Raw genomic sequence first — 27304 nt, 5'->3', positions numbered from 1 at the left:
ACATTTTTGTGTCCCCAAAACACTTCTGTCGTGTTTTATAAAATGTTTTTTTCATTGTGTTTTATTTAACTTCCGTTGTGTTTCACATGCTTTTGCAGCGTGTTTCTGTTTGCTGCTGTTTTCTTAAGTTGCAGTACAGATTTGAAAAATTTCCATGTGATTTTGTCACAATGTAATAATGTAACACGTCAACTTTAATGGACTCTGGTGAAATGAACTTGATTGACATTCATTTACACTGAGTATATTTTTCTTTAACGATTACTTATTTGAATAAATAAACCTTTAATAAAAGAATTGCTTCATGTTTATGAGGGCTGAGAATCTTTTCTTTTATCAGAGATATCAGAGCTCTGTTGGTCTGTTGTTTCCTTTAAACGTCTCTTTTCAAGCATCATGTTTCTGCCTTCTTTTCTCTGTTTGCATCAGAACCGAGTCTGTCGCTGAGAAGATGCTGACCAACTGGTTCACATTCCTCTTGTATAAGTTCCTAAAGGTAAGGAACGATCACTCGCATTAATAGTCTTAATTTAACGCTCCCGACTTGTATTAATTCTTTATTCCATTTACCTCAGTGTGTTTTTATTTAAAAGCTTTTCTTGTTTGGCCTTCATGCTTTCTTCCCTCAGCAGTGCAGAACACATAAGAGTAAATCATCAAAGCCTCTAAGCAGCACCCTTTTCTTCTCTGTTTTTAATGACTTTTTTTTCTTTAGGTAAGCCCACAGATCTTCTCCCCTCACGTAATTTTACTCGTGTAGCTGACACATCCTCTCCACTGATCTTTTCTGTTGTTCTTTTAGCTCACATCTTCTCTTCCTCTGATCTCCCTTTCATCTGCCTCGTTTCTTGTTGTCATTGCTCCGCTGTCAGTCTCCTTTCTGCCTTGAGGTCGTTCGCCTCACCAGGGGGCGGGACGTCGGTCGCGTTGTCCTCGCGCGTCGCCCTTTCCCTTTATCTTCTCCCGTCCGTCATCCCCTACTCTCGCTATTGCACAGCCGAGTGAGGCGATTTTCTTTTTTTCTTTAATGCTTCTCTCGTCCTTCTCATTGGGTTTCCCCTTCTCCTTTCCACACTTTAATTACATACGGAAAGACTTGGAGCTGTCCTCATATGCCAGTATAATCCTAATCATATTAAGAGTGCAATGTGATAATTATTGGAGTCACAGCAGAAAAGAAAGTTGAGTAATTTTGGGAAAGAGAGGGTGGACTGTGTAGAAGACTGTGTTAAATTGCGCATTAATCTCATTGTGATTAATCAATAACTGGAATATTACAGGAATAAGTCCTTAAATTCTACCAAAACAAACAACCGTAATTACCTAAACTGCTTTCATTGTCATCATTATTAATATTATTTTTATTTCTATAAAATCTCTAAATCTGGAAACTAATAAATACACAGCATTCAGTGCAATGTAGGAATGTGAGCCTCTTCCTCTCCCTGTACAGCCAGAGCCGTCATCATACCCCTAAAATGTAAATGTCAGGATACAATTAGGCAGCCCTAATGAAGGCAGCGTGCGGAGTAAAGGCAAATTTCATAGACAAGCATGCAGCGGCCGAGCAACGGAGGCAGAAAGCCGAAGCGTAATGCTGTAATGTATGCTCGCTCTGTCTCGTTAGCAGCTGCCCACCTAATTGGCCCAGATGCTAACGAGCTTCTTAAAGCGTGCAGCAATGGAATGACGGAGAGAAGAGGGGAGGGAGAGGTCAGAGATGGGCATCGGAGGTGGCGGAGAGAGGGGAGATGAATGGAGGTTGCGGGTGACAATTAGGAGTTAGGAAAATAGAGAGGTGAAGAGAAAGGAGCAAGGAGTTAAAGAGAAAGGCAGGGCAAAGATGTGAAAAGAGGGAAGAGAAAGGGGAAAGCAATGAAAAATAAGGATGACAGGAAGCAGGAGCAATTTTTTGAAGTGCAAGTGAATAAAATGAGGAGAAAATTGTAAAAGAAAGTTTAAAAAAAAAAAGCTGAGAAAATTGGGAGTAAAGAATACAGATGTTGCTGACTGATAATTTAGTTTCCTAATTTGCCCAAGTTAGACGCAAAAAATCTGACCTATCTTATCAGTCAGAAAACAGTTTAATTTTAGAACAAGCTAATGAACTAAGTTAAGCAATAACCATTATGTGTGTATTTAAGACCGGTTTGATGCTATGAATCACATCCTTCTATAAAAAGTCTTCCAAATATCGCCAAAACGTGGAACCACGCATAAAATCCCACACACTCCATGTCACATCAGTTTGCAAAGCATGGCTAACGTTAGCGACACTAGCACAAGCAGAACATGATGGCCCTTTGCTCACACTGAGTGGTTATATTCTAGCTTGCTTTGTCACAGCCTTCATGCTGAGGTGGATTTTTTTAGATTGAAGTACTGCAGAACCACGCTGGTTTGCACGATTGTCGTCTGTCGTACTTGTTGAAACCTTTTTGTAACACTGAGAGAATGATGCGGGCTTCTGACTTTAAAGGTACAGTGTGGTAAATATGACCACTAGGTGTCAGTAGTTCACAGATTGCCGTCAACTGAATTTCAAGTACCTCCCAGTTCAAGTACACAATCAGTTAGTCGACTGTTTATGTCAGATGTTATTACGTGTCCTCGTTTCTGGAGGAGGCTGTAAAACTTTGTAATAGGACTCTGATACGAATTCTGTCTGATGACAGCGATGCTGATCCGAGTTGTTGAGGATATTCTGAACTTTTCTGTTGATAAGCGCTGCTGTTTTTGCTGCTGTTAGTGGCTGTTAGTGGGATAGATCTAGCATTGGTGGACTTTGACACTCAATCAACATAAGCAACTGTTGTTGTTTTAGCTGGCTAGTTGGCAACTGTTTGGAGAAGGGAGGGTCACATGTTTAATCTGCTGACAGTAAATAATTGTGACAGTACTGGGAATAACTAAGGATGTTTATTCGTATTTCCATGTATTAATGCTCTGACTTCAGTTTAAGAAGCTTGATGTGTGGCATTTTATCCAGATGCAGGTCCCGTTGTCTCTTTCGCTTCTTTGGTGAAAGGGACGCCTCTCAGATGATAAAACATAGGTACGATCCTTCATTTCTTGAGTTTGAAGGTGCAGACGCTGATTAAAACACCTACAGGTTCTCTTCGCCTCCACCTTTGGTGTACTACATATGTGGCCACAAAAAAACACAATTAGGTGGAACGGCGATGGCCATTTTAGCCACTGTATTGAAGACAAACCTCCTATTCCTTTTATTTTTTACATTGGACTTTGCAATGTAATGTGTGAATATATATGAGGGAAATAGATGAAAAAGTAAAGAAGAAAGATGGTGTAAGAATAAAGAACTGAGGATTTTTATTATGGTGGAAAAGAAGGAAAAAAGGACGCAAGGGAGGAATGCACGCGCTAGAAAGAAAAAGCGAGTTGTTAAGTGTGCTTGAAGGTGAGACGGATAAATTAGTACTTTCCCCTGCTCTCAGCTGGACCTCATGCATCTCTAGCAGACGCACACGCGCACACAGTCTGAAGTGTCTCCCTGAGCACTGCGCGGTCGATCATTAAACTCTCGTCAGGATGAGTATTGGCTGTGATGTGTCCTTTCTCTCTCCTCTAAACTGCCGCTACTTCATTCGCAAGTGTTTTTCCTTGGGCCCAAGTGATGACTAATGACACTATTGATTGGCAAGTGTCTTTGATGGAGCGGAGAGTGGGCAACATATTTATAACATCTATGTCTGGTCGCATAAGCTCGGCTCCGAGAGAAGGCTGAAAAGATTTACGTAACGCTGCTTTCAGCCTCCCTCTGGAACAAAAAAAAGGAAAGATGTTTACATAACACCACTGTGTCCTTCACATCTTGAGACGTCATTCCGGGTAGGTCTGAAATTTCATCTCGTTCGTTTACAGATCATTGACAGTGTTAGAAATTGCCAGGATTTGTTAAAGAAAGCCAGAAATTCAATCACTAGTAACTAATTTAACTAAAGTTATTTTTTTTTGATGATGATGATGATGATGTGTGTTTTGCATAATTGAGGAAACTCTAAAAGTTGCTTTTTTGATTTCACGCTGTAAACATTTTGAGGCATTCTTTATTCAGAGGTAGAAAATACGGGAAGAACCGTATGACAACAAAGGAGGGAGAAAAGCAGCTGCCGCACCTAATTTATCGCCTCTGACTGCTCACCACGGCACAGAAAATTGCATCTGAATTTGAACGTCTGGGGAAACCAAATGTAAAATCCTTGGTGCCGTTTTATCGGACGCACACGGACAGATAGGCTATAAAGGGGGGAGTGAGAGGGAAACGTGACTGTGAAGAATTCTTTTTCATGCAGTTTTCCAGCCATGTCAGTCGCCGGTCAGCACGGTCCGTGATGCATTAACTTGGATGTTACTCTGCACACAGTTACAGAAATATTCCATCTCCAGTTTGAGCAAATGAATCCTGTTTTTTTTTTTTTTTAAGTTTTCACCGTCAAGCTCTTTAATTATTCATGTATTTTGTCACCCTCTTCTTGAAAGATGAATGGATAAGTCACGATTCCAAAAGTGTTCATTAGGTACACCTTTTCAACTGCTCATTAACACAAATATTTAATCAGCTAGTCACACAGTAGACTAAACTGCTGAAGTTCAAAGAGAGCATCAGAAGGAGGAAGAAAAGTGAGTTTGACGTAGTTGTTGGTGCCACACAACCATCTCAGGTCCAGAATGATCCACCTGATCAGTCCACTCAACCCAAATGTCTGGGATTTGGTGGAATAGAAGATTTCCCACCATGGATGTATTCTGTGTGATGCTGTCATGTCAGCATGGGCCAAAATCTCTGAGGAATGTTGAATGTATGCCACAAAGGATAGAGGCTGTTCTGTAGGCCAAAAAACCCCAACAACCCACTACTGGGAATGTGTATCTAATGAAGTGGCCACTGAGCGTAAATTCTACCCAGTTTTTGTTGTTTTTAATTGCTCTCCAGACACTTGCAAAAACACACACTTACCTCATTTACTCATTTATGTGAGCGCCTTACTACACACAGCATTTTGCATCGCTGTTATTAATTTACACATTTAAGTATTCCCAGTGTCTTCAGAGTAGCAAACGTTCTTAGGAACCAGATTTAAATTGAATCACTGAGTTTATTAAGTTCTGTTAGGGGTTTTGTTTATTTTCATTTTAAATTTTGGGGGGATTTTTGAATTATTGGGCGGTTTTCCCTCTTTAGGACTGTTTCTGACATAAAAGAGAAAAATCGCGCTGTGTTTGATCTCCAGATAACTCGTCTGTTTCTGCCTCGTCTCTCGCCAGGAGTGTGCCGGGGAGCCTCTTTTCATGCTTTACTGTGCCATCAAGCAGCAGATGGAGAAGGGACCCATCGACGCCATCACAGGAGAAGCCCGCTACTCCCTTAGTGAGGACAAGCTCATCAGACAACAGATTGACTACAAAACACTGGTCAGTAAACTCGCTGTGTCTCGAGGCCCGTTTCATCTGCTCGGGACCGAATCATTCGATTTGTTAAGTTTTAGTCACATGAGAGTCTAAACAGTCAGCTGCTGAAATGCGGGTTGTTAAAGCGTGCGGTGCATTTGGAGGGAGTTGGCCGTGGACCGTCCCATTTGCTGCCCAGTGTTAACAAAACAGGTCTAGCTTGGAAACATGCAGGCAAACCTACTCATCAGCGGGGTCTGCTACAGTTGTTTTGGTCCGCTCCCAAGTGCGAATGCCGAGTTATTATGTTCTCAAACTGCCTAAATAGACGAGGGATGTGTCCAGGTTTGAAAATGAGCTGCTGTAAACAAGCTGGGTGCGAGAGTGATGCTGGACAACCTGAACAACCGTTTACACCATTCAACTAACCAGTGCTCATTGTTTGCAGCGTTCTTGACATATTCCTGATAAAGCCTAATTTCTTTTGTCTTTTCCATTTTTCTTCCATTTTTATGCTTTTTTTAAAAATGTTTCCAGACGCTGCACTGTGTAAATCCAGAGAATGAGAACGCCCCGGAGGTGACAGTCAAGTGTCTCAACTGCGACACTATCACTCAGGTCAAAGAGAAGCTGCTCGATGCCGTGTACAAAGGCAGCCCCTATTCGCAAAGGCCAAAGGCTTCTGATATGGACCTGGGTAAGACATGCAGGACTGTATGTGCAGGCTTAATGAGATAAAATCAAATAAAAGCAGATTCATTTGTTTTTTTCCAGTCATTTTGTTTAGACGTCTGCAATAAGAATTGCATAAATCCAGTAGTCGGGTGAGATCAGTGCACTGTAGCTCATTGTCCCATTTTAGCTTTAATGAACATACTACATTCAGCGATGCCTTTAAGCCCAGATTGCCATGACGTTAATCTGAAAAACTTTTTTGATGACTTAAAAGCATTAGAAAAGTCTAGAAACCCATATATATGTATGTAATATATGTGTATAATTTAAATATACATTCAATTCAATTTTATTTATACAGCCCCAAATCACAACAACAGTCACCTCAAGGCGCTTTATATTGTAAGGTAGACCCTACAATAATACATACAGAGAAAAACCCCGTATGAGCAAGCACTTTGGCGACTGTGGGAAGGAAAAATTCCCTTTTAACAGGAAGAAACCTCCAGCAACACCATGCTCAGGGCGGGGCAGGGCCATCTGCTGTGAACGGTTGGAGTAAGAGAAGAAAGACAGGATAAAAGACATGCATAGATCAGATTTTAATGGGCAAAAACTGATATCTGTATCAATATGGACTTAGTGATGTGTTAGGAATGAAAGGATGCCACATTGTTTGATGGAAATAAAAGTGATCCAGCAGGCTTGTCCATTTTGCCGAAACTTAAAATGACTAACTCAGTAGTTAGTATGGCCCGCACATTCTTGTATGCATACCTCACAACTAAGAAGTTTAACTTACTTGATGCAGCTCTCTGATTAAAATGTGTTTCTTTAATTATTATTATTATTTTTTTTGGTGTGACAGCAGTTTATCCATCCAACAGATTAAAATATCTCGAGCTTTTACCATAAAGAACCCTGCTCTCATTTTAGCCCCTCCCTCAGTGACTCGGGTTGCTGCTAACGTTGCTTGCTTGCTGCACGATACTGCAGAGTAAGCATGCGGCATCATTATCTGGACTTTTAATGTTGCAAATAGCCACTCAGTAAGAAAAACCAATAAGCTTAAAGAGAATAAACTGCTCTGTGGAAATGAGGCAAACGACAGAGTATCAATTCTCTGTTGTTCTCGGGAATGTTAAGTCCAGGGACTTTTCTCACATTGGATACAGGCTTTTGATCAATTGTTAGTTGCTTTAATGTAATTTTGCAGTGTAAAATTTAATAAACCTACTAACTACCTCTTTTACATTGAAGATATAAAAAACACAAATGCAAAATGATGGCAAGTGATACACAGTTTCATGACACACACATGCAATTTGTGTTTGTGCTTTTTGCCATCAACTCGGCTTTCCTCTTTTCAAAGAATGGCGTCAAGGTCGGATAGCCAGAATCATCCTGCAGGATGAAGATGTCACAACTAAGATTGACAACGACTGGAAAAGACTCAACACGCTGGCTCACTATCAGGTACACGAGCACAAAGCAGGACAGACGTCAAGAGCCAGCTACTCAGCAAGAGTAATACACTGAATATTTTGGTGGTGTGTGTGTGTATTGTTTTTGTTGTGCAGGTAACAGATGGTTCAGTGATTGCCCTGGTGCCAAAGCAGAACTCTGCCTACAACATCTCCAACTCCTCCACCTTCACCAAAAGCCTCAGCAGATACGGTACGGCTCCCATTCCCATCGTGCCTCGATCCTGTTTAAATCAGTCTGTCAATGATCCCCATTTCTCTGACCGCTCGCCTCCCCTCAGAGCCTCTAACTCGCTTTCATTCAGTCTTTGTCTTTGTTTGTCATGGCCATGATTGGGGTACTTTTTTTTTTTCTTTTTTTTTTTTACCTCCATCTGAGTGAATGGCAATCCTTTTTATCCACTGCCATCAGCGCAGGCCAAGGCTATTCCACGGCTATTTCCAAGCAGTCCATAAATGACAGGCATTAAAGTAGACACCTCGATCCCCAGCTGACAGAGTGAAAAAGAGATGGAGAGAGAGAGCGAGAGGACACGTAGCAGTCAGATAGACAGAGCCCCAGCAACAGTATGGTATTTTCCACTGGAAAATTAAACCATTTAGAGGATAAATTACTCTGAGGTGAGAAAAAAAACTGACCCCTCATCTGATGCTGAGTGGGTATTAACCCTCACACATGCACAGCTGCTATCATTGCCGCTGATCTGCTGTAGCCCCAAATCAGTGTGGCTGTTCTCCAAAAAGGCCTGTGCCAAAAAATGAAATGTTTAGGTTAGAATTTGAATTTTTTATTTTTTTGTGTGTGTTTTATATGGAAATGGAAAATTGACATGCTAGTTTTTCTGCTGAATGCCGACTCTGATGTCAATTGCGCGACCTGAAAATAGTGGAAAAGTCAGATGTGTCCTTTTTCCCTCAAATGTAGCATTCAGAAAAAATAGTGCTGGTCAAAGTGTTTATTTTCAATGACAGCTGTTCTCAAACTGTATTTCTAGCATACCTCATGCCAAAATGAAAAAGCTAAAAAAGATTCATGCCCGACTCCCAACAATTATTTTATTGAGCATCAGCAAACTTCTTCTTATTTAATATGAAGCATTCATTGTATTTATTCATACTTCGTATTTACTTCATATATTTCACCTGGCTGTCATGACAACTTATCCAAGATGTAACCCTTTTACGTCACATCAAAAAAAGTGGTCCCAGTTTGGAGCCTGGTGGGACGCCTATTTTGTATGTTTGAAAGGTTAATATATTATTAACTTAAACACACTATTGTCAGGATTCCACACGTTGTTTAAACTGACTCTTTATCTGAAATTGTATTTTATGCTTTTAAGGCAAATAAATAGCAGTAGAAAACTGCTGCCTGTTTACACACCAGCATTCTGTCTCCTTGGAGTCATATTTCTTGCCACCTGATGAATGCATGTCCAATATTCACCCTCCTTGCAGCTCAGAGTCTTCACCTGCTGATAGAAATATTTGACCTTTAACTTCTAAATCCAGTACTATTCAAAGCTACATGTTGGCAGGTGTAGAAATGTGTTTTTTGCAGGGCATTTTTATAGCATCTGCTAGAGAAAATCAACACAACCACAAAACTTGATAAGCTGATAGATATTACCGAGGGTTTAACAGCACAAGTGGCCCATATTATATGCAAGTAGACGTATGATTAACTGAAATATGGGAGTACCGACTAAAAATTCTTTCTCACTGCAAATATGCCAGTTTCTATTGATTCTACTTGGAACAAAATAAATGGTTTAATCAGTGCATCACACAACACCTACACTGTTTGAGAATGGCATTATTGAGGACCTGTTTCATTTCTGAACCTCTCTTGTAGTGAACTATCTCACACTGCTGCAAGGCTCCAGCTATTTTGCTCCACTGTGAAAAAAAGTTTGGTTAAAAAGTCTCTTTGACTGTGTCCCTTTTGTTTGTTATTATGATCCTGTTGGTGTGCCTCGTGCATGAATGTGTGCATGTAGCGGGGTGTTATTAGAACAGGCAAAATTGTTGGCCACCAATGGTCATGATGAGCTTGGAATCAAAGCCACTCAGCACCCCACTGGCAAAAGCAACAGCAGCGCTCTACACCATCCCACTCAGCCTCATTCACTCTTCTATCCCATGCACTCCCATTACTCTCCATTTCACCCCTCTCTCCTGACCTTTTTGACTCTCCGTCCATTTCGCTCGCCCACTCCCCCTTTTTTTTCCCGTCACCCCCCTCCACCCTCCCCATATATTTACTTCTCCTCTATCATCCACACTCCTTACTGTCCTTTCACCAAGCATGTGGATGGTTACACACATTAGCATCTTTGGTCTCGCCACCTCTTCTCTCCAGTCCAGCTTTCTACCCCAGAAACAAGAGATATTCAGCAGATATTGTGCACCTTACCTCCCTGGCACATTCCCTCCCCCCATCCTACATGAAATAGTCACAGATTTCTTCTTGCTTTATTCCAATCATGACACTCTCACAATGAATAATGAACCAGACACAGATGGTAGAGATTCTGGGTCAGTTAAACCATTTTTGAGTATTTTCAGTAATTCTACAGTAATTCTGTTTTTGTCTCATTTAGAGAGTATGCTGAGGACGGCCAGTAGTCCAGACAGCCTACGTTCTCGAACGCCCATGATCACCCCCGATCTGGAGAGCGGAACCAAACTGTGGCACCTGGTGAAAAACCACGACCACTCAGACCAGAGGGAGGGCGACCGGGGAAGCAAGATGGTCTCTGAGATCTACCTGACCAGGCTGCTGGCTACAAAAGTAAGGGGCAGGGGTGTAAACAGCACTCTCTTCTTTTTTATATATATATTGATTCTAGTCAGAGTGGAAAAACCTCTTAAACAGCACTTGAAACCATCAGGGGGACACTAAAACCTAATAGTAAAACTCTTCTTCAGCATTTTCAGCTCTTTCGTGCAGAGTGATTCACCTCACCTATTTAAAAGGAGAGGAAGCTTCTAATACAGAGTGTCCCCACATCTTTGAGGGGTCTTTATCTTTATCAAATTACATCATCACAGACATTGATGAGAATATTTATGCAACTAGCAATTGGTTTGTCATCACAGGAGATCAGGTCAAAGACCCACTACATTCACAGATTGAAACTTCACAGAACAGACCCACAAGGTAGAAAATTAGAAGGCTTTTTGCAAGCCCACGCAGGAGACAAGGGTTGGCGAGGGGATGAATACTTATATCAGTGTCTGGAGGCACTGAGAACCCAGTATACAGCCACTCTTGTTACACACATAATGAGTAAGAACATATACTCCAAAAGTGTAAATATGCTTTGGGTCTGGGGATACAGTAAAGAGTAAAATCTGAGACATTACACAGCCTGTGCAGACAGATGGATTTATTAAGATAGGAGCTTATCTGTTCCAGTAGAGAATAGACAGACAACAAGGGGGGAAAACACAGCTGAAATGCTTTCTGTGTAGACAAAACATAACGCCGGGCTGAACAGATGGTCCCCAGTTCAGTCTTAGAGAAGTTGAGCCGAAGGTAGCCATCCATCATGGTGTTTGGGTGGGCTGAGGTGTGCTGTGAGACAGCTCGTTAGGAAGGTACAATAGCTGGGTATCGTCAGACAAGAGTAGGGGGACCAAGCACCCATCCTTGTGGTACGCCAGTGGAAGGAAAGTGACAGGACACAGATAGAAGTGCAGTTTCAGTGGTTGGTTTTGTTTTCCGAGAAGAATTTTGGTAGAAAATTAGTAGGCATGTATGTAGTCCCTCTCTTTAAGTGTTAATAACTCTGTCTGAGTCTTTACATTGGGCGAGATTGCTTCAAAGCCTTTATTGTACATGAAGCAAGTGAAATGTACTGACTAAATGTGTTACCGGTGAAGCTAAACATACTCGTAACCATTCCCTCCATCTTGGAATCTTGCATTACAAAACAGGCCGCCTGTCTTTGCCCCTCTCCTTCATTGTCTTTCAGTTCACCTTCTCCTTTCTAATTGTAGGAGGGGGGAGGGAAATGTAGCAATGGGCAGCAGTTACAAGCAAGCTGGCTTTTCAATTTCCAGTGGTAATAAGAAAAAACAGATTAATAAAAAGGTGGGCTTGTGGTGCAGAGGGTAGGGAGGCAGATACACAAGGTGTCAGGAGAAGAGTAATTTGTTGAGGGATTGAAGATTTGGCGATGTATGATGAAAAAAAACTGAGAGGCAAATGCAATTCAGAAGCTCATCTTGTCCTTGTCTCTCTTATGGCTGCCTTTCCAAACCCGTTTGCCCCGGCGTCTCGTCTATGCAGATCTACCTGCTTTCATTCACAAGCGTTGCAGGAATAATTCCTGCTCCATTTTGCAGCGGCTGACTAAATATGATCCCGACATATATTTCCTCAGTAATAGATTCTGCCAGATGGAGAAGTCGGGGTGACAAATGTGGTGTTAGGGAAATTAATTTAGCTACATTTGAGGTAATTATGTTGAGGCATTGTCATTGGAGGAAAGCGCTATCCAAATCCAAGAGCCGGGGTTCTGGTTTGTGATTCTGCAGCGCTTAGTCAGCAGAGCAAGTAAGTCTCACAGCCAGAGTTATCGCTGTGATTCCCACTGGGGCCATTCATAGTAACAATGTACACGCTCGAGGCCCATTCAGGTGCTGTGGATACAAGTAGCTGGAAATGGTACATTATATTCTGCTTCACAGTGCCATGAAACTGCTTATGTTGATGCTGGCTTCCTGAGCTCTGAGATATTCCTCCTTTCTAATTAATAGTCAGGCTGATTTGAAAGGGAAGCATATGTGGGAATGTTTTTAATCCTAAGAAATTATTGCACACATATGTAGAGAATCAATAAAAGTTAGGAAAAAAAAACCCAAAACAAACATTGAGCATAGAGTTACCTGATCCAGCTCTTCATACAGATCTGCTGATGGCTCATATGAAAAGTGTTATTAACCCACTCTGCAAACCACTTCCACCCCAGCTCCTCTATTTCAAGTCATGTTCGCTCTTACTGACTGCTGCACTGCTCTCCTTGCCTTTTGGCTTTCTGTGTATGCGTTTAGAGCGGTGAGGAGGTCCCAGAACAGAGGCACACTTCCATATATAAATTACAGCCACTAAAATAACAGTCCTCTTGTGACTAAAGTGGTTCTGACAGAAATATCAGAAAGGTCAGAGCGATTACCATAATATGGGAACACCACCTGTACTAAAATGTCAGAATGCTTGTTCAACATAAGAGTGCAGCTTATGCTTGTATATAATCATCATTAATATCAAAGACCTCTAAGCCATTTTGACCGGTGTGGTGGGAATCACAGCAACATTTAAATAAGACTTTCAGTGATTGCCTATAGACTAAAAACAACCCGACAGTGTAGTGAAACTGTTGAGAAAAGTTAAAAAAAAAACTAAGTACATCCCATAGAAATTAAAAGTAGCAGCCAGATGTTTGATCAGCAAGTGTGAGCACCTCTATGTTAGCAGAAGTTTAGTCAGTTTGTTGGTCTGTAACAACCTCTCGAAATTATTAAAACAGTTGATATTACAGCTACAATTACTGTTAAAATATTCCTTACATTTCTTTTTTAAAGTACACCCTGATTTCCTTCATTTAGGGTACGTTACAGAAGTTTGTGGACGACCTGTTTGAGACCATCTTCAGCACAGCCCACAGAGGTAGCGCGTTGCCCCTGGCCATCAAGTATATGTTTGACTTTCTGGACGAGCAGGCTGACAAACACTCCATCACAGACTATGATGTACGACATACCTGGAAGAGCAACTGGTGAGTCAGAAATCTGCAGCCGCTGAAAAACTAATTCCCCTTAAATGTAAAGTGTTCTCGAAACCGGATGTAACCCTGTTCGGTTCAATCAAATTTCACCTCCAGCGTAATGAGATCTTCAGGCGCTTTTCACGTTTGGCCCTGGTGACATTTGCGCTGGAGTCTAAATCTCGCTGAAAATGACTGCAATCAAAGTGCATTTCAAAGAGATTTGAATGGATGCCAAAATATAGTAATAATCGCAGTGTCTGCAAAGTAAATATCCTTGTAAACAATGCTGCACTGAATTAAATCGATACATCCAAGTCTGCAAAATGTATAGAAAAATGTAAAAAATGCTGTGTTGGGTGCTTCCTATAATAAGATCTTCAGACTAGATTTGCAGTGTTTGTAATTCATAAATTATTTAATAAAATTTTGCGTTTCCGTAGCAATGAAGAGCATTCGTCTCCAGCCACACAGCTGCTACGATCCCCGAGGACCCCGGCACTGCCTGTGTACACAGTGAACTAATTAGAAAAAAACAGAACTACAAGTGGAATTAAGCTAGTGACGGAAAGCACTTAATCACACGATGTTACATTTTTATTTCGAAATAAACCTTTTTTGGGTTTTATTCTCTTGCTCTCTCTCCAGTCTCCCTCTCCGGTTCTGGGTGAACGTGATCAAGAACCCACAGTTTGTATTCGACATTCATAAGAACAGCATCACAGATGCTTGTCTGTCCGTGGTGGCCCAGACCTTCATGGACTCCTGTTCAACATCGGAGCACAAACTAGGCAAAGACTCGCCTTCAAATAAGCTTCTCTACGCTAAAGACATCCCCAATTACAAGAACTGGGTCGAGAGGTGAGTCAGAGTTTGACCCAAACGCGAAGACTTTGAGAACAGCTACGTTTGATGGGAGGACACCTTTTGTATCCGCAGTTTAAATGTTAAAAGTTCCTCATGAGCTGTGAGAGAAAAATGAGTTGGAGCGTTATAATCAAAGTTAATTACACTATTAAACTATTAAGCTAAAAACAGCTGTAAGACTGTAGCAACGTTACAGGCTGAACTTTATCTGGCATTTAAAGCATAATAGTTGGATTAAATTACTGCAAAGAAACCACTCTGCAGTAATTACAGCTGTCTCGATCACTATATAATACAGTGTACTATAAAGAGTGAGTAAAATTACAGTGAGAGCTGCTCCATATGGATCAGTTCTAAGACAAAAAGAAAGAAGAAGACAAAGGTTTCACTGGATTTTGCTAAGAAGCAGCCATAGCCTCTTAATCTTCTGCCCAACTCCAGGATGTTTAAGTGATCGCACCACCTGCGGTTCCACTTTAGGGGCAAGAGGCGCTCTGTTCATGTTTCTCCTTCAATTCATTCAAATTTTGTGTAATTAAATTTACCTGAATTCAATTCAATTTAGTTTTTTTTATATAGCACCAAATCTCAAGAACAGTTACCTTAAGGTGCCTTATATTAGTATATTATATTAGTTAGGTAAAGTCCCCATAATAATAGAAAGAAAAACGAATTAGATGATTTCCTGTAAGCTCGGACTTGGCAACAGTGGGGAGGCAAAACTCCTTTTTAACAGGAAGGAACCTCAGCAGAACCAGGCTTAGGGAGGGGAAGCTATCTGCTGCTCAGCAGCGTGCATTACACCACCTCTACATACATATATATGTGTGTATATATATATATATGTATATATATATAATGTTGATTTTTAATCCTTTTTAGATTTCCAGGTTTTTCACTGCTAATGGTAAAACAGAAGGGCTGATAACAAACACCATTCTGGTAGAGTACAGCGTTTGATACCTGCCCAAATATAATGCCCACCTAAGTACATTCATAATCTCACTAAGCATTTTTTTTTTTAATCTAAAAAAATGGCACGATCGATAATCAGTTCATTAGTGGGCAATCCTATTTCTTTTCTTTTGAAAGCTGAGCTAGCCCCGGTGCTCTCCTTTATATGTTTCTACAGTGAGTAGCTGTTGCGGCAGTTTCTCAGTATTATTCAGCTCCTTCTTCAGAGAATCTTGTCCCAGGGTGAGACATAATCCATCTCTGCCATCCTGAACTGTGGCTGGATAAACTAGCCTTTGTTCTGCTCTGAAGATCTACTGCAAACTCTAACCTGAACCTGCAGCAGGTCTCGAGCTGGTTCATTCACAGGACCAAGATGGCCGATGCAGCAGATCACATCACTGCCTGCTGTAGACGGCCACAATCCACAATAGTGGAGCTGGAGTTAATCCACTGGATGAGAGACGGTGGAGAGCGAGTGCTTGTCTTCTCAGTTGTTTGTTGTAAAGTCAGGACATGTAAAAGTATTTGCAGTGCAGAAACTGATAACATATAATGTATAATAATACTTAAGAAATCTTTCCTGCACATAAATGCATGTGCACTCTACTGTCACAAACAGAGTCTAAATCTGTGGGAAAACCGCTGTGTATTTCTTTATGTTGAGCAGCTTGAATTGAATATGCTGCAGGAAGTAGTGTAGCTTCCACAGAGCTTTTGGAGGAAGCGTGAGATAAGGATTTATAGGTGAGATTTAACTGGGTGCAGTTGAACCTTGCTTCCATTATGCCTCCAAACCTACACTCTCCTCCCAGCGCTGCCCTGCTGCAGTAAACCTTGAGATAGCCGAGATATGGATCGTGCACACAGATCCAGGTACAGCTCAGTATTGGGATGTTTTCTTAATATATTGTGTTTTTACCTGCCTCACTTTCTACGGACCTTTCACTCTCCCAGTGCAGCCAGCAACACTGACTAAGGTTGTTGTTTCACTGAGAGCATCACCATCTCAAAAACGAAATATTAATGAAATATGAATGAGTAAAGGATGAATCAGCTGTTACAAACCCAGCTAGGTTCCCGTCAATATCCATAAGAGTCACAAAGTAGTCACCAAAAAGCTTACAGAGGATAGGATGGATAAAATATAATTGGACTTAGAACTGAAATGTAAGAGCCAAATCAAACTGTTCTGTTTAAAAAAGAAAAGAAAAGAAATGCTAGGCTCGCTGGCTTTCCTTTCGAAAACAAACATTACAGAATAAATAGCACGTCTGTAAGTGAGTATCTTACAAAGGAAGTCAACTAACTGTGCGAGTGTGCTAATCGCTGCTTCCTGGCCCTGCGTCCCAGTGTTTTAATGCCCCTGACAGGACTAAACAAACAGGTTATATAATCAAAAGCTGGCAGGCAAAAAGCCTGCAGAACATTATACATACGAGGTACTTAAAAGGATCAGTAACAGGTACCCTTTCGTAGCAGTTAGCAAGAATGTACGGAGCAGGCTACTCACTGATCACAGCAGCCCTGAATGACAGTCTGACAGTCGTAACCAGTCAAATATGGCAGCAAGAGGGAGACAGGAGAAACAGTCAGGCGAGGAGGGCAAAATAAAGAGCACATGTATGCATCGATCAGGAGCTGGGGCTTGCAAAGGGAATGCTAAGCAGTTTTGTTACATAAGGGGGAAAGAACGACCCAGGGCCCTAACATCAACCATGACAACGAAGCCATCAATTCCCGAGTTACATAAGCAGGTGGGCATCTGAAAAAACTGAATTTGGCTTTGTTTTCCTATGTTCCCCTCACCCCCACGGCCCCATCAGACGCTTGCCTGTCCCTGAGATTGATTCTAGCAGAGGTTTCTTCCTTTCAAAAGGGAGTTTTTCCTTCCCACTGTTGCGAAGTGCTTGCTCATAGTGGATCGTCTAATTGTTTGGTTATTGTAGCAGAGGCGGCCTTAGGTGACTTTAGGTGCTATATAAATAAAACTGAGTTGAATTGAGCCGTCTCTTATTTTACTAATCTCATTATTTTTCAATTAAATGGCAAAGTAGGTCAATGTGTGCTCTAACAAGGTACTAACCATCAGCAAAGAAATTGTATTAAGCTGCATTAATCCTTCAATGGGAAGCTTAGGTCGAGGCAGTAAGTCAAGGTGTGAATGGACACGAAGGTGGCATGACACGCAACTCTGCCTGAACTCTTGTCTAGGTATTACTCCGATATCTCCCGCATGCCAGCCATCAGCGATCAGGACATGAGTGCCTACCTAGCGGAGCAGTCCCGGCTGCACCTCAGCCAGTTCAACAGCATGTCAGCGCTGCACGAGATCTACTCCTACATCGTCAAATACAAAGATGAGGTAAGCTCCCACTGCCCAGCACTAAATATAGAAGAAGGGAAGAATGTTGTAATTATTCGTGCTCTGCCTCCCTTTACTTGTTTTGACTAATACCACGAGGTCATTTTAATTCAATAACACTGATAACCAGTCCACATCGGTACAAGCTGGAAGGTATTACCACCATTAAGGATGCACATTAAGGCATGAGCTCAGCACATTATGAACTTAATGGAGCTTAACAGAATTTAGGTGATTTTTTTTAAAGACCTGCTTGCACAGTATCCTTTGCTGCTACCAGCTGATTAAAACTCAAGAATGTGTTAACGAAATAGTGCCACATTTTAAGGATGCTTATTCATTTTATTGAATAAGCATTCACAGTTAAGAAAACAAATCACGAACAACCAGCAGAGTCTCAAGCAAGACATTAAATGCACTTATTGGGATTTAAACCGCTAAATTCTATATACCCACGTGCCATCATGTTCATAGTGTGTGTCTGATGAGAAGTTCTCCAACACCATCATCACTCATTTTACTCTTTGCTTAAAAAAGTAGCACACGGTATTTAATGAAGAAAAAAGTGAATGTTAAAAGGCTCGTCTCAGGATGTTCATAAGACGTCCCGGGACAGCTACATTTAGATAAAAAAAGCCGTCTCGTCATCATCAGCACAGCCCGCAGATTCAAACCCACAACCTATGAGGATCTAACCGCTGCGCCATCATGCTGCACTGCCATGTAGGAACAGTTAGTTTTGACCTTCCAGGTTCATACAAATACAGATGAGGACAACATTATTACGTTTTTCTCAAAATTTTCCCAAGGAATTTTCAATATAGCATATCTATAAAGACACGATATTGTACACGGGGTATCTGGCCCATTGCTACAGGCCATTCGATTCCTATACAACCGTTGCAAGAGCTTGGTTCGCATTGCTGGCATTAAGTTGGACTCGTTCCCGGTGGGTGATGGGCTCCGCCAGGGCTGCCCTTTGTCACCGATTCTGTTCATAATTTTTATGGACAGGATTTCTAGGCGCAGCCAAGTGGCGGAGGGCTTTCACTTCACACTCAGAATCTCATCTCTGCTTTTCGCGGATGATGTGGTTCTGTTGGCTTCATCGGGTGATGGCCTCCATTTCGCACTGGAACGGTTCACAGCCGAGTGTGAAGCAGCGGGAATGAGGATCAGCACCTCCAAATCTGAGGCCATGGTTCTCAGCCGGAAAAGTGTGGAGTGCCCACTCCGGGTTGGGGATGAGTTCCTGCCCCAAGTGGAGGAGTTCAAGTATCTCGGGGTCTTGTTCGCGAGTGATGGTAGAAGGGAGCCGGAGATCGACAGACGGACTGGTGCTGAGTGTAAAGGCGAAGCTCTCAATTTACCGGTTGATCTACGCCCCTACCCTCATCTATGGCCACGAGCTGTGGGTAGTGACCGAAAGAACGAGATCGCGGATACAAGCGGCGGAAATGAGCTTCCTTCGAAGGGTGGCTGGCCTCTCCCTTAGAGATAGTTCAGCCATCTGGGTGGGGCTCAGAGTAGAGCCGCTGCTCCTCCACATCAAAAGGAGCCAGCTGAGGTGGTTCGGGCATCTGACAAGGATGCCTCCTGCGTGAGGTGTTCTGGGCATGTCCCACCGGGAGGAGGCCCCGGGGCAGACCCAGGACACGCTGGAGAGATTATATCTCTCGGCTCGCCTGGGAACGCCTTGGTGTTCCCCCGGATAAGCTGGAGGAGGTGGCTGGGGAGAGGGAGGTCTGGGCCTCTTTGCTTAGGCTGCTGCTCCCGCGAACTGGCCCTGGATAAAGCGGAAGAAGATGGATGGATGGAAGCTCAGTCTGATCTAAAGACGTCTGTTAAACTTTCACTTTTGAACTAAATGTAATCCAGTTTTAACACTGACGGCTTTTAGAAATCTAATCAAGAGAAAATGCTCAGTTGGTAAACGTGAATGTGAGAGTACTTCAGATTGGGTGGAATTATCAGTTTTGCAGTAGGTTTCACTCTCCAACCCAGTTCAAATATTGAGGGATATCTTTGGCTAAAACTTCAGCCTTCATCCTCTGGTGCTTTTTCATTTTCATTTAATGATACATTTTTATACTACCTCGCATTCGAACGTGCTAAACAGTGAGCATTAAAGGTGCTGCTAGGGTTTCTTCTTCTAGTTTCTAGTATATATATATATGTAAGCCAACAAATGTATGGTTAATTTTTCTGTGCATTTTCTTTATATTTGTGTTATTTGCTTCTCCAAACATGTGAGCTGCTGAAATATGCTTGCATGGAATGTGCTGTTTTAAAAATAGAGCCTTATATCTATACTACACACCTCTCCCTCCTCAACCTTTAGTATGCTTTTAATTGGTGAGAGCTACGCCCCCACTTGTCCTTGTTTCCATTCTTCCATACCAGCAGTATGACGGTAGTTAAGCTGGCTGTTTGCAGCTGGCTGTATTCAAACCAACTGCTCCCCTTCATTATGACCTATTATCCAGATGTAGACAGCTGCACGGCCCCCATCGTCTAACAAATGCGCTCAGACAGACGCGTTAAAAAATAAAGATGAAATGCACACGTCCTCACACTCATACCACATCCTCCTTTCCCCACTCTCATCATGAAAAATAACGCACTCCTGTTGGTCATTCTCAGTAGCCATTAACATCCAATCACAAGACATTCCACTGGCCATAACACCTGCCCTGTCGGCCCTGCTCGTGTTGTCAGCGTGAGTGCAATTGTAATCGCTAACCACTAAAAGGGAAATTAGCAACAGAGCGCTCCTTTGGCTCATGTAACTGTGAATTCATGGCTAAGGAGCATAACAGCGGCGCCCACGCTGCACTGCCGCATGCTCAAGGTTTTAAAGGCGTCTCTCTAATCTGTTTCCTTCCGTGTGTCCAGATCCTGTCAGCGCTACAGAAGGACGAACAGTCACGCAGACAGCGACTACGCGGCAAGCTGGAACAGGTCATCGACACCATGGCTCTATCTAGCTGAGGATCAGCCAATGGCGCGCCTCAGCTGGCAGGAGAACTGGCTAACCAACACGCCTTTCCCCAACAACTTTGACCCCCTCTCCCCATTCCTCGCCGTTTTAACACCCGACGTTTAAAGTCTGTCGCCATCGCCGTCACAAACAACAATCTACAGCAGCAGAAAGGACTGCGAGAACACAAGCACCCAGTAAGCAGCAGCACACTCGAGAGAGACAGCAGAGTTTGGAACTAAAGTCCCGGCAGCCGGGTTGACTTTTACCCCCTCCCCCATTGCCTTTCTTTTTCTTCTTCTTCTTCTCTGAGCCTGCCATAACAACCAAATCAAGTGCGTCCCCAACCTCAGCCGATTTTGGACCTCAGCTCAGGAGAGCATTTATTTTCATCAAGTCCCTCATCAAGTCTACAGTTACACGGGAGCAGCTTTGGCCACAATCAGGAATGGTACATGCACAGTGGTGACCAGAAACTCATCAAGCTGGACCTGAAACAAGCCCAGAGCTAGTATCTTTTCACAGCCAGAGCTGCAGTTCTGACTCTGAGCCTATAAAAAAAAAAAAATCCAGAATACTTGATTTCTGTGAGGAATTTCTCTTTCTTTACTGTTGCTCCCCTCCACAAGGAGGTCAAAGGTCAGGGACAGCTACAGAGCAGCAGCCACAGAGCAGGTAGAGATTCAGCGTGTTGCTCAAAGACTCTTCGGTAGAGTGGATTCTCGGCAACGCGCCGCTTGCCACTGCAGGGCAACCGGGAGGAAGGACTTTGCAGGGAAACTCTTCCTCCAGTACTGACTTTCCAACACTCCATCGACATGAATTCCACTGTAGTCGAACAAAGGACGCTGTCAGTTTCATAACTCTGTATTTGATTTGTTACTGCATTTGATTCTGCCCGTCCAACTGCCTACTCTCCCCAGTGCTGTGCCACTTCTTGTGTTACTGCTGAATTTGCACAACAAAGCTAAATCAAAAGAGAGAAGAGGATATATGAATATATATATATATATATAGATAGATAGATATAAATACAAACCTTTCATTTTTAAAACAAATGAAAAACTGGGGAAAAAAACAAACTGTTTTTCATTTCAATGTACAAAAGATCCGTTTGAGACGAAGATTTGATATTTCCAAGATGAAAAATTATGAAAAACACGAGGAAAAAGTCGTCCTGTGCCATGTTTTACTTTGAATGTTGTTTAGTGCGAAGAGACTTCTTTTTTTTCCCCGTTTAGATGAAACGTGCTACGATGAAAATGTTGTCATGCTTAGTGACTGAAAGTTTAAAAATAGGTAAATGGCAAAAATATATATATATAAATATATCATACGCAGACACTTTCTATATTTCGTGAGGTCTCGGGGCGTGCTACATCTTTGGCTCTGAAGATAGCAAAAAGGCAAATGATGTCTGGAAGCCGCCTACGAGCAAACCAACCTGCAGTGCTTTTGTGTTTGTTTTTTAGAGGAACCAAATACAACACAAGGCCCAGTCAGCTGATTTAGATGAGACAAAAGTCACTTGTGTGGAAGCCAGCCTCATGCTGCGTTAGCAGACCGCAGAGGCAACCAAGCAGTCCTTTAAGCTGATCCCTGGCACACTGTGCTTTACAGCTTCCCGATCTTGTTTTCTAGACTTCCCAGCTTGTCTGAAACACATTTTTTTCTATAAGGTGTGCCATCCAAAAATGAAGGCTAGTCTTTGCTGTGCAGAAGATGTTGTCTAATATTTCTTGGTTTTATTATTTGTTTTTGTTGTTTTCTACTCCGAAGTGACGACGGTAAAGCTAAAGGGTCCGTTTTTTGAAAATGTGAATGTGGTTTATGAAAAAAGATAATGAAATGTAGCTTGATTTATGTGAGTGGGGTTTTTTGTACAAGTTGAAGGCCTTTCTCTCTCTTTTATTTTGTTCTGTGGTTTTGTAGGGTTAAAAAAAAAAAGAAGAGAAAAAAAAGTGCAAATGTTCTCCTTGCACCGTGCGCTGCTCTGTGTTAACATTCGGAAACATTCCTCTTCCCTAGGAGTGTACACAGCTACTTATCAAGGCCAGAAGATACAAACCAAGGTGATGTATATATGTTCTTCCATCCTGTAAAAGCGTATCATGAATTTCAGACCACCAGATAAGACATATCAACACCCAGATCACACGGAAGAGCTGAAAAAAAACCTTCTCTACATGTGTTTGCTTTGATAATAAATGGGAAAAAATAGTGTAAAAGAGTAGGGTTAAATGCACCATTTAGGACACTGTAACTTCAAAGAAAACAGTTGCATCAAAATTGCTTATGTTCGCTTCCTCTTCAGCAGTGCTTCCCTCAGTTTTTTTTTTCGAGTGGAGACCTTGTAACCAGATAACAGTAGGGTTCTCAGACCAGTTCAGATGGCTTTGAAGAGCTTTGCGTTGCATCAGGAGCTTCACAAACCAGAATCTCTTTCGTAACTGGAAGTTAATGTAACCATATGCATCCCTGCACAAGACACTTACTACGTATATTATATGTTAGTGACAGATTACCCTGGAAAAGAAACCTGTCTAATATGTAATATAAATACGATACGCAGCCGTTTCAGTGCTCCAGTTGCTAAATGTTTAATCTAAAAATGAACATTTACAGTCGAGGCTCTAATGTATTTTTATGTAATTCAAAGTTACAATGAAATAATTATTTAGTTTGTTCCTAAGCTGTGAAGAACGAAGATTAGCAGCTAGTGGACTAAAAAGTGTGTGAACACCTTAAAACGCACCAGACGGACTACAAACTGATGAATTCCCCAAGTGATAATTCAATGTCACAGCTGTTCTACAGCTTGAACTGAAAGTGTGACTTTCACATTTGGTGCGACTGGTGTTTCAGCTACTTAAGTTTAAAGGATTCAGTCACACATTCGTCTCTTTGGGATTTTATATTTGAGCAGCAGTCCTTCCAGTCTAAGGCTTTGTCACACGGACAAATCCTAAAGAAGTATTGGCAAGAAGTATTGGCAAGAAGTCGAAGTCGGCGCAGTCGTTTCCACGTTATTGTGAGGCAGTCGCTGCATGCGAGCCGGCTGTTAGCGATTAGTTCGTGCTTGTTACATGCTACCTTAAACAATCAATTCACAGAGAAATCAAGGGTGAGCTCTCTCTCTTTTTTTTTTACTTCAGACCATTAGCACAAGTTGTATGCTAATGTGTAAGTTGTCCAGTCTTTAGCCTTTTGACTTCTTCCTTTGTCCATATTGTCAGGGAGTTAAGGATTTTTCCCACATACCAGACCTGTACCAAGCCAGATGCCACCAAACCAAACACATATTGCTGCTGTCAAGTAAAAGCTGTAAAACAAAGAATAATAGAACAAGACACAGACCCTTTAAAAGCCCAGTGTACATTCGAATCTCTAATCTGAATGCTAGCCTCTCACACCAACACACCATGTTTTTATCTGACAGCACAAATGTGCGTCTGGATTGGATGACAACGTACTGTATGTTCTTAAATACTTGAACCACTGATCTGCACAGGGTAACATAACATACAGAGAGACTGACCAAAGCTTTATGCATCTGCAACCCGAGCACAGCTCTGTGATAAGAGACTTTTCTTTGCCGTTTTCACTTATTCCACAAGAAACTTTTAGTGCTCAGTTTTAGTGATTTAAAAGCAGCCTCCGTCTTTATCCTTGATGAATGAGGCAATGCTACTTCCATGTACAGGCGTTCATTAACACGTTTTGTTCAAATTGAATGAATGAAACAATCTGAGGATGTGGACTCTTACATTGATGTTTGACTGGTGTTCACTTGCTCAGTTGAAGACTTGTAAAAAATGATTTTTGTGATACTGAAAGAAGAAGTCGTTGTTAGTGCCCCTAGGATAATTTTGTAGGGAGAAAAAAAAAGGAAAAAAAATAGACATGGTGAGATAAGGCCCATTTGGTTTTTGATGCTTTTGTTTCTTAGTTTTGTGCTTCTTGTTTTATGCTACAGCACTTGTTGAGGTAAAAGATGAAAAGACTCAGGCAAGGCAGAGGAAGTGCTTTGAAGGCCACGGTACCGCTTCATTGTCCATTCCATCACATCTGGGTTGTTTTTTCCCCTCTTTTCATGTAGAAAAACACAGTCAAAAAGGAGGGTGGAGTGGGAAAAGAAAAGAGGTGGTGAAAGAGATTCTCCTGGCGATTGACAGACACATAGGTTTTTGCTGTGCCTTGTCAGCCTCTACCCACATGGAAAATTATATGCTTTTTTCCATGTACATGATTCCTATTTTGTTCAATGTCCATGTCAAAAACTGACAAACAAATACAATATATGTAAATATATATGTCCTTTTAAATGTGAGATTACTAGACTGATACCAGTCATGTGTCATCTAGCCTAGCTTATACTAAAGTAGCCAAGAGCTAACCAGGCATGATAACTCCCTCAAAGATGGCTATGTAAAAAACTGCATCCATTTAATTGGAGACAGTGTGAAAATAATATGCTATCTAAGGGTGTGTGTTATGGGGGGAGTGTATCCTGCAAACAGTGAATGTAATTAAGAAGATTTGACACAAAAATCCCTCTAAAATGATAAATTACATCTCTTTTGTTGATCTATATTATTAGGGTTGCTTTATATTGATTGAGGCTATTGTTTGTTTTCATGCTAATATTAAGACAAGATTAAAGTAAGCTAATTACATGAAATGTCTGTAGGCAGCTTTTAGCCTGAGATTGCTATTTAAAGTCTTTTTCTCAAAGTAATGGACTAAATGTGCTTATTTGCTTTCTTGGTTTTTCTCACTTTAAGGAGAGAATTATTACAACTTTGACATTACTTTTTTGTATGAGAAGTCAGAGCTAGCAGATGGTTAGCTTAGTTTAGCACAGAGCCCTAAAGAGATAAGATAAAACAAACAGGTAGCCTAGCTAGCCAATTAGAATGTAAACAGCTTGATGAAGATTTTGTTCAAATATTATTTCAAACAACATCACTAAACGTGATTAGTAATTAACAAAGCTTTGCAGACACACCAGAACTTACATATTCATGTTTTATGGCTCTTGTGCATGGATGTAAGATATAGATAACGGCCCCTACAAAATTAGCCATCGTGTGGGCCTATAAAAAAAACCCCAACTTGTGGCTATACCCATAGTCTAACCAGAAGTCAGCTATCTTGAATTTGCTTGTGTACAGATTTGAAGATGAAATATCTTCCAGCTTCATATGAGGGTCTGTCTTAAGTAAAGATGATAAAAAGCAAAGCTTCAGAGTTTTATTGAAAGGTTTTTCCAACTTTTAATGTTCATTAAGTTCATGTTTCATTTTGAATGTAGATTGCATTTCATGAAAAACGTCATCCAATTTGACAAAATATCTACAACAACATGACATATAATTAGTGGATTTTGTTAGCCAAGAATGGGTATCTGTTCATTATTAACACTTAGCCCCCTTAGTCCAGGCATAAAACCCAGTGTAAAGGACCTTGATTTAAAGATGCAAGGATTATAGCGCACTAGACGTTTCCCCTTCTTTATGCTAAAGTTAAGATTGGTATAAAATACATGAGAGTGGTATCAATCTTCTAATCTAACGCTGTTATTTTATTGAGAAAAGAACAGCACCTTTTGTAGAAAAACTAAATCCAGGAACCAATTTCATTTCTTGTACTTTCTAAGCCATTTTATGAAAATATGTCAAATGTATCTATTTGCCCATATGGGATGCCCCCTCCATTGGACGAAACATTGCCACACAACATTTAAACTTGCCCTCATCTGCCATTTCTAACCCCCAACCCCAATAGCAGCACTCGTGGGTTTTTCAACCCAGCAGTTCCAGCTTCCTCGCCTGCTGAGTTCACTTTGATTAAAGTACATCTGAGAGACGGAGCAGAGGACATAAAATAACTTCACACACAGATTAAAGAGGAGAGAGGTAGAAAGAAAAAAATACCTTAAACAGTTTTAATACTTTATGAATTCTGATACCTTTTTAAGAGTTTCAGACTTGAAGCTGCTGTGACAGGTTTTGGCTGTTTCACGCCCGTGTAAATATCCTGCTCTTTCCTATTTTGCAGATTTATTACGTGTAAATAGACACGCATCAAGGAGAGATTAAACATGTTTTTTGCTAAATCTGGCTCGTCTGATGTTTTTATTGCTCTTCCATATCCCTACGTACCCTCAAAGTTGCGGATTTGAAAGTCGTAACAAGTTTTTGGTTTATCTCAAGTGCTCGTCGTCACGAGAGAACACAGAAGATCAAAAGCGGCACATGTGAGATCTAAATACAGTATTATTGTACTCTGGTAGAGCAAAAACTGCTGCCTGTGTTTGACTCGTTCCCCCTCTGTTTTACTGCACCGATGTTGAGGAGGACATTGAAAATGATGATGATAAGCCTTTACTTTGCAGACTTTACTGTCAGAAATCTCTTACTGATGTGAGTCATGAATATGCAAAGCTCAGTTTCAAGAGTACAATCATCCATCCATCCATATCTAGTCACTTTCCCATTCATGTGAAAAGACTGAAATTATCCCAGTGAGTGTCAGACCAGTGAATCCTCAAATGACACTGTCAGACACGAGTGCTGTGTTGCAGTAATGACCTGGTGGAAAATGTGCCTTTGAATCTCCCAGTGCCATTGAATTTGTTTATAGTATAAATCTTCTTTGTTTTTTTTTGTTTTTTTTGAATGGCAAGATTATCATGAATCTGCAAAAGACAATATGTCTAAAACACCTTTTATTATTATTAACCTTTATTTAACCAGGAAAAGTCCCATTGAGATTAAAAACCTCTTTTGCA

At 41.3% G+C, this 27304-nt stretch overlaps 1 protein-coding gene across 1 annotated transcript in view; it reads left to right on the top strand.

Moving 5' to 3' along the window:
- Window positions 1-26629, top strand: part of LOC113012858 (plexin-A1-like) — a 309396-nt gene extending 282767 nt beyond the window's left edge. The window contains exons 24-33 of the mRNA XM_026153254.2: window positions 430-496; window positions 5290-5436; window positions 5950-6109; window positions 7460-7563; window positions 7668-7764; window positions 10175-10365; window positions 13188-13357; window positions 13994-14206; window positions 17381-17531; window positions 20427-26629. Of these exons, the coding sequence (XP_026009039.2) occupies window positions 430-496; window positions 5290-5436; window positions 5950-6109; window positions 7460-7563; window positions 7668-7764; window positions 10175-10365; window positions 13188-13357; window positions 13994-14206; window positions 17381-17531; window positions 20427-20522 (1396 nt within the window). The 3' untranslated portion in view covers window positions 20523-26629. The remainder of the gene's footprint in view (window positions 1-429; window positions 497-5289; window positions 5437-5949; window positions 6110-7459; window positions 7564-7667; window positions 7765-10174; window positions 10366-13187; window positions 13358-13993; window positions 14207-17380; window positions 17532-20426) is intronic.
- The last annotated feature ends 675 nt before the right edge of the window (window positions 26630-27304 follow it).

Source organism: Astatotilapia calliptera, chromosome 20 (assembly GCF_964374335.1).
Source record: "Astatotilapia calliptera chromosome 20, fAstCal68.1, whole genome shotgun sequence".
Classification (NCBI taxonomy): Eukaryota; Metazoa; Chordata; class Actinopteri; order Cichliformes; family Cichlidae; genus Astatotilapia; species Astatotilapia calliptera.
The sequence above is the reverse complement of the archived record's forward strand: the minus strand, read 5'-3'. Positions and strand labels throughout refer to the sequence as shown.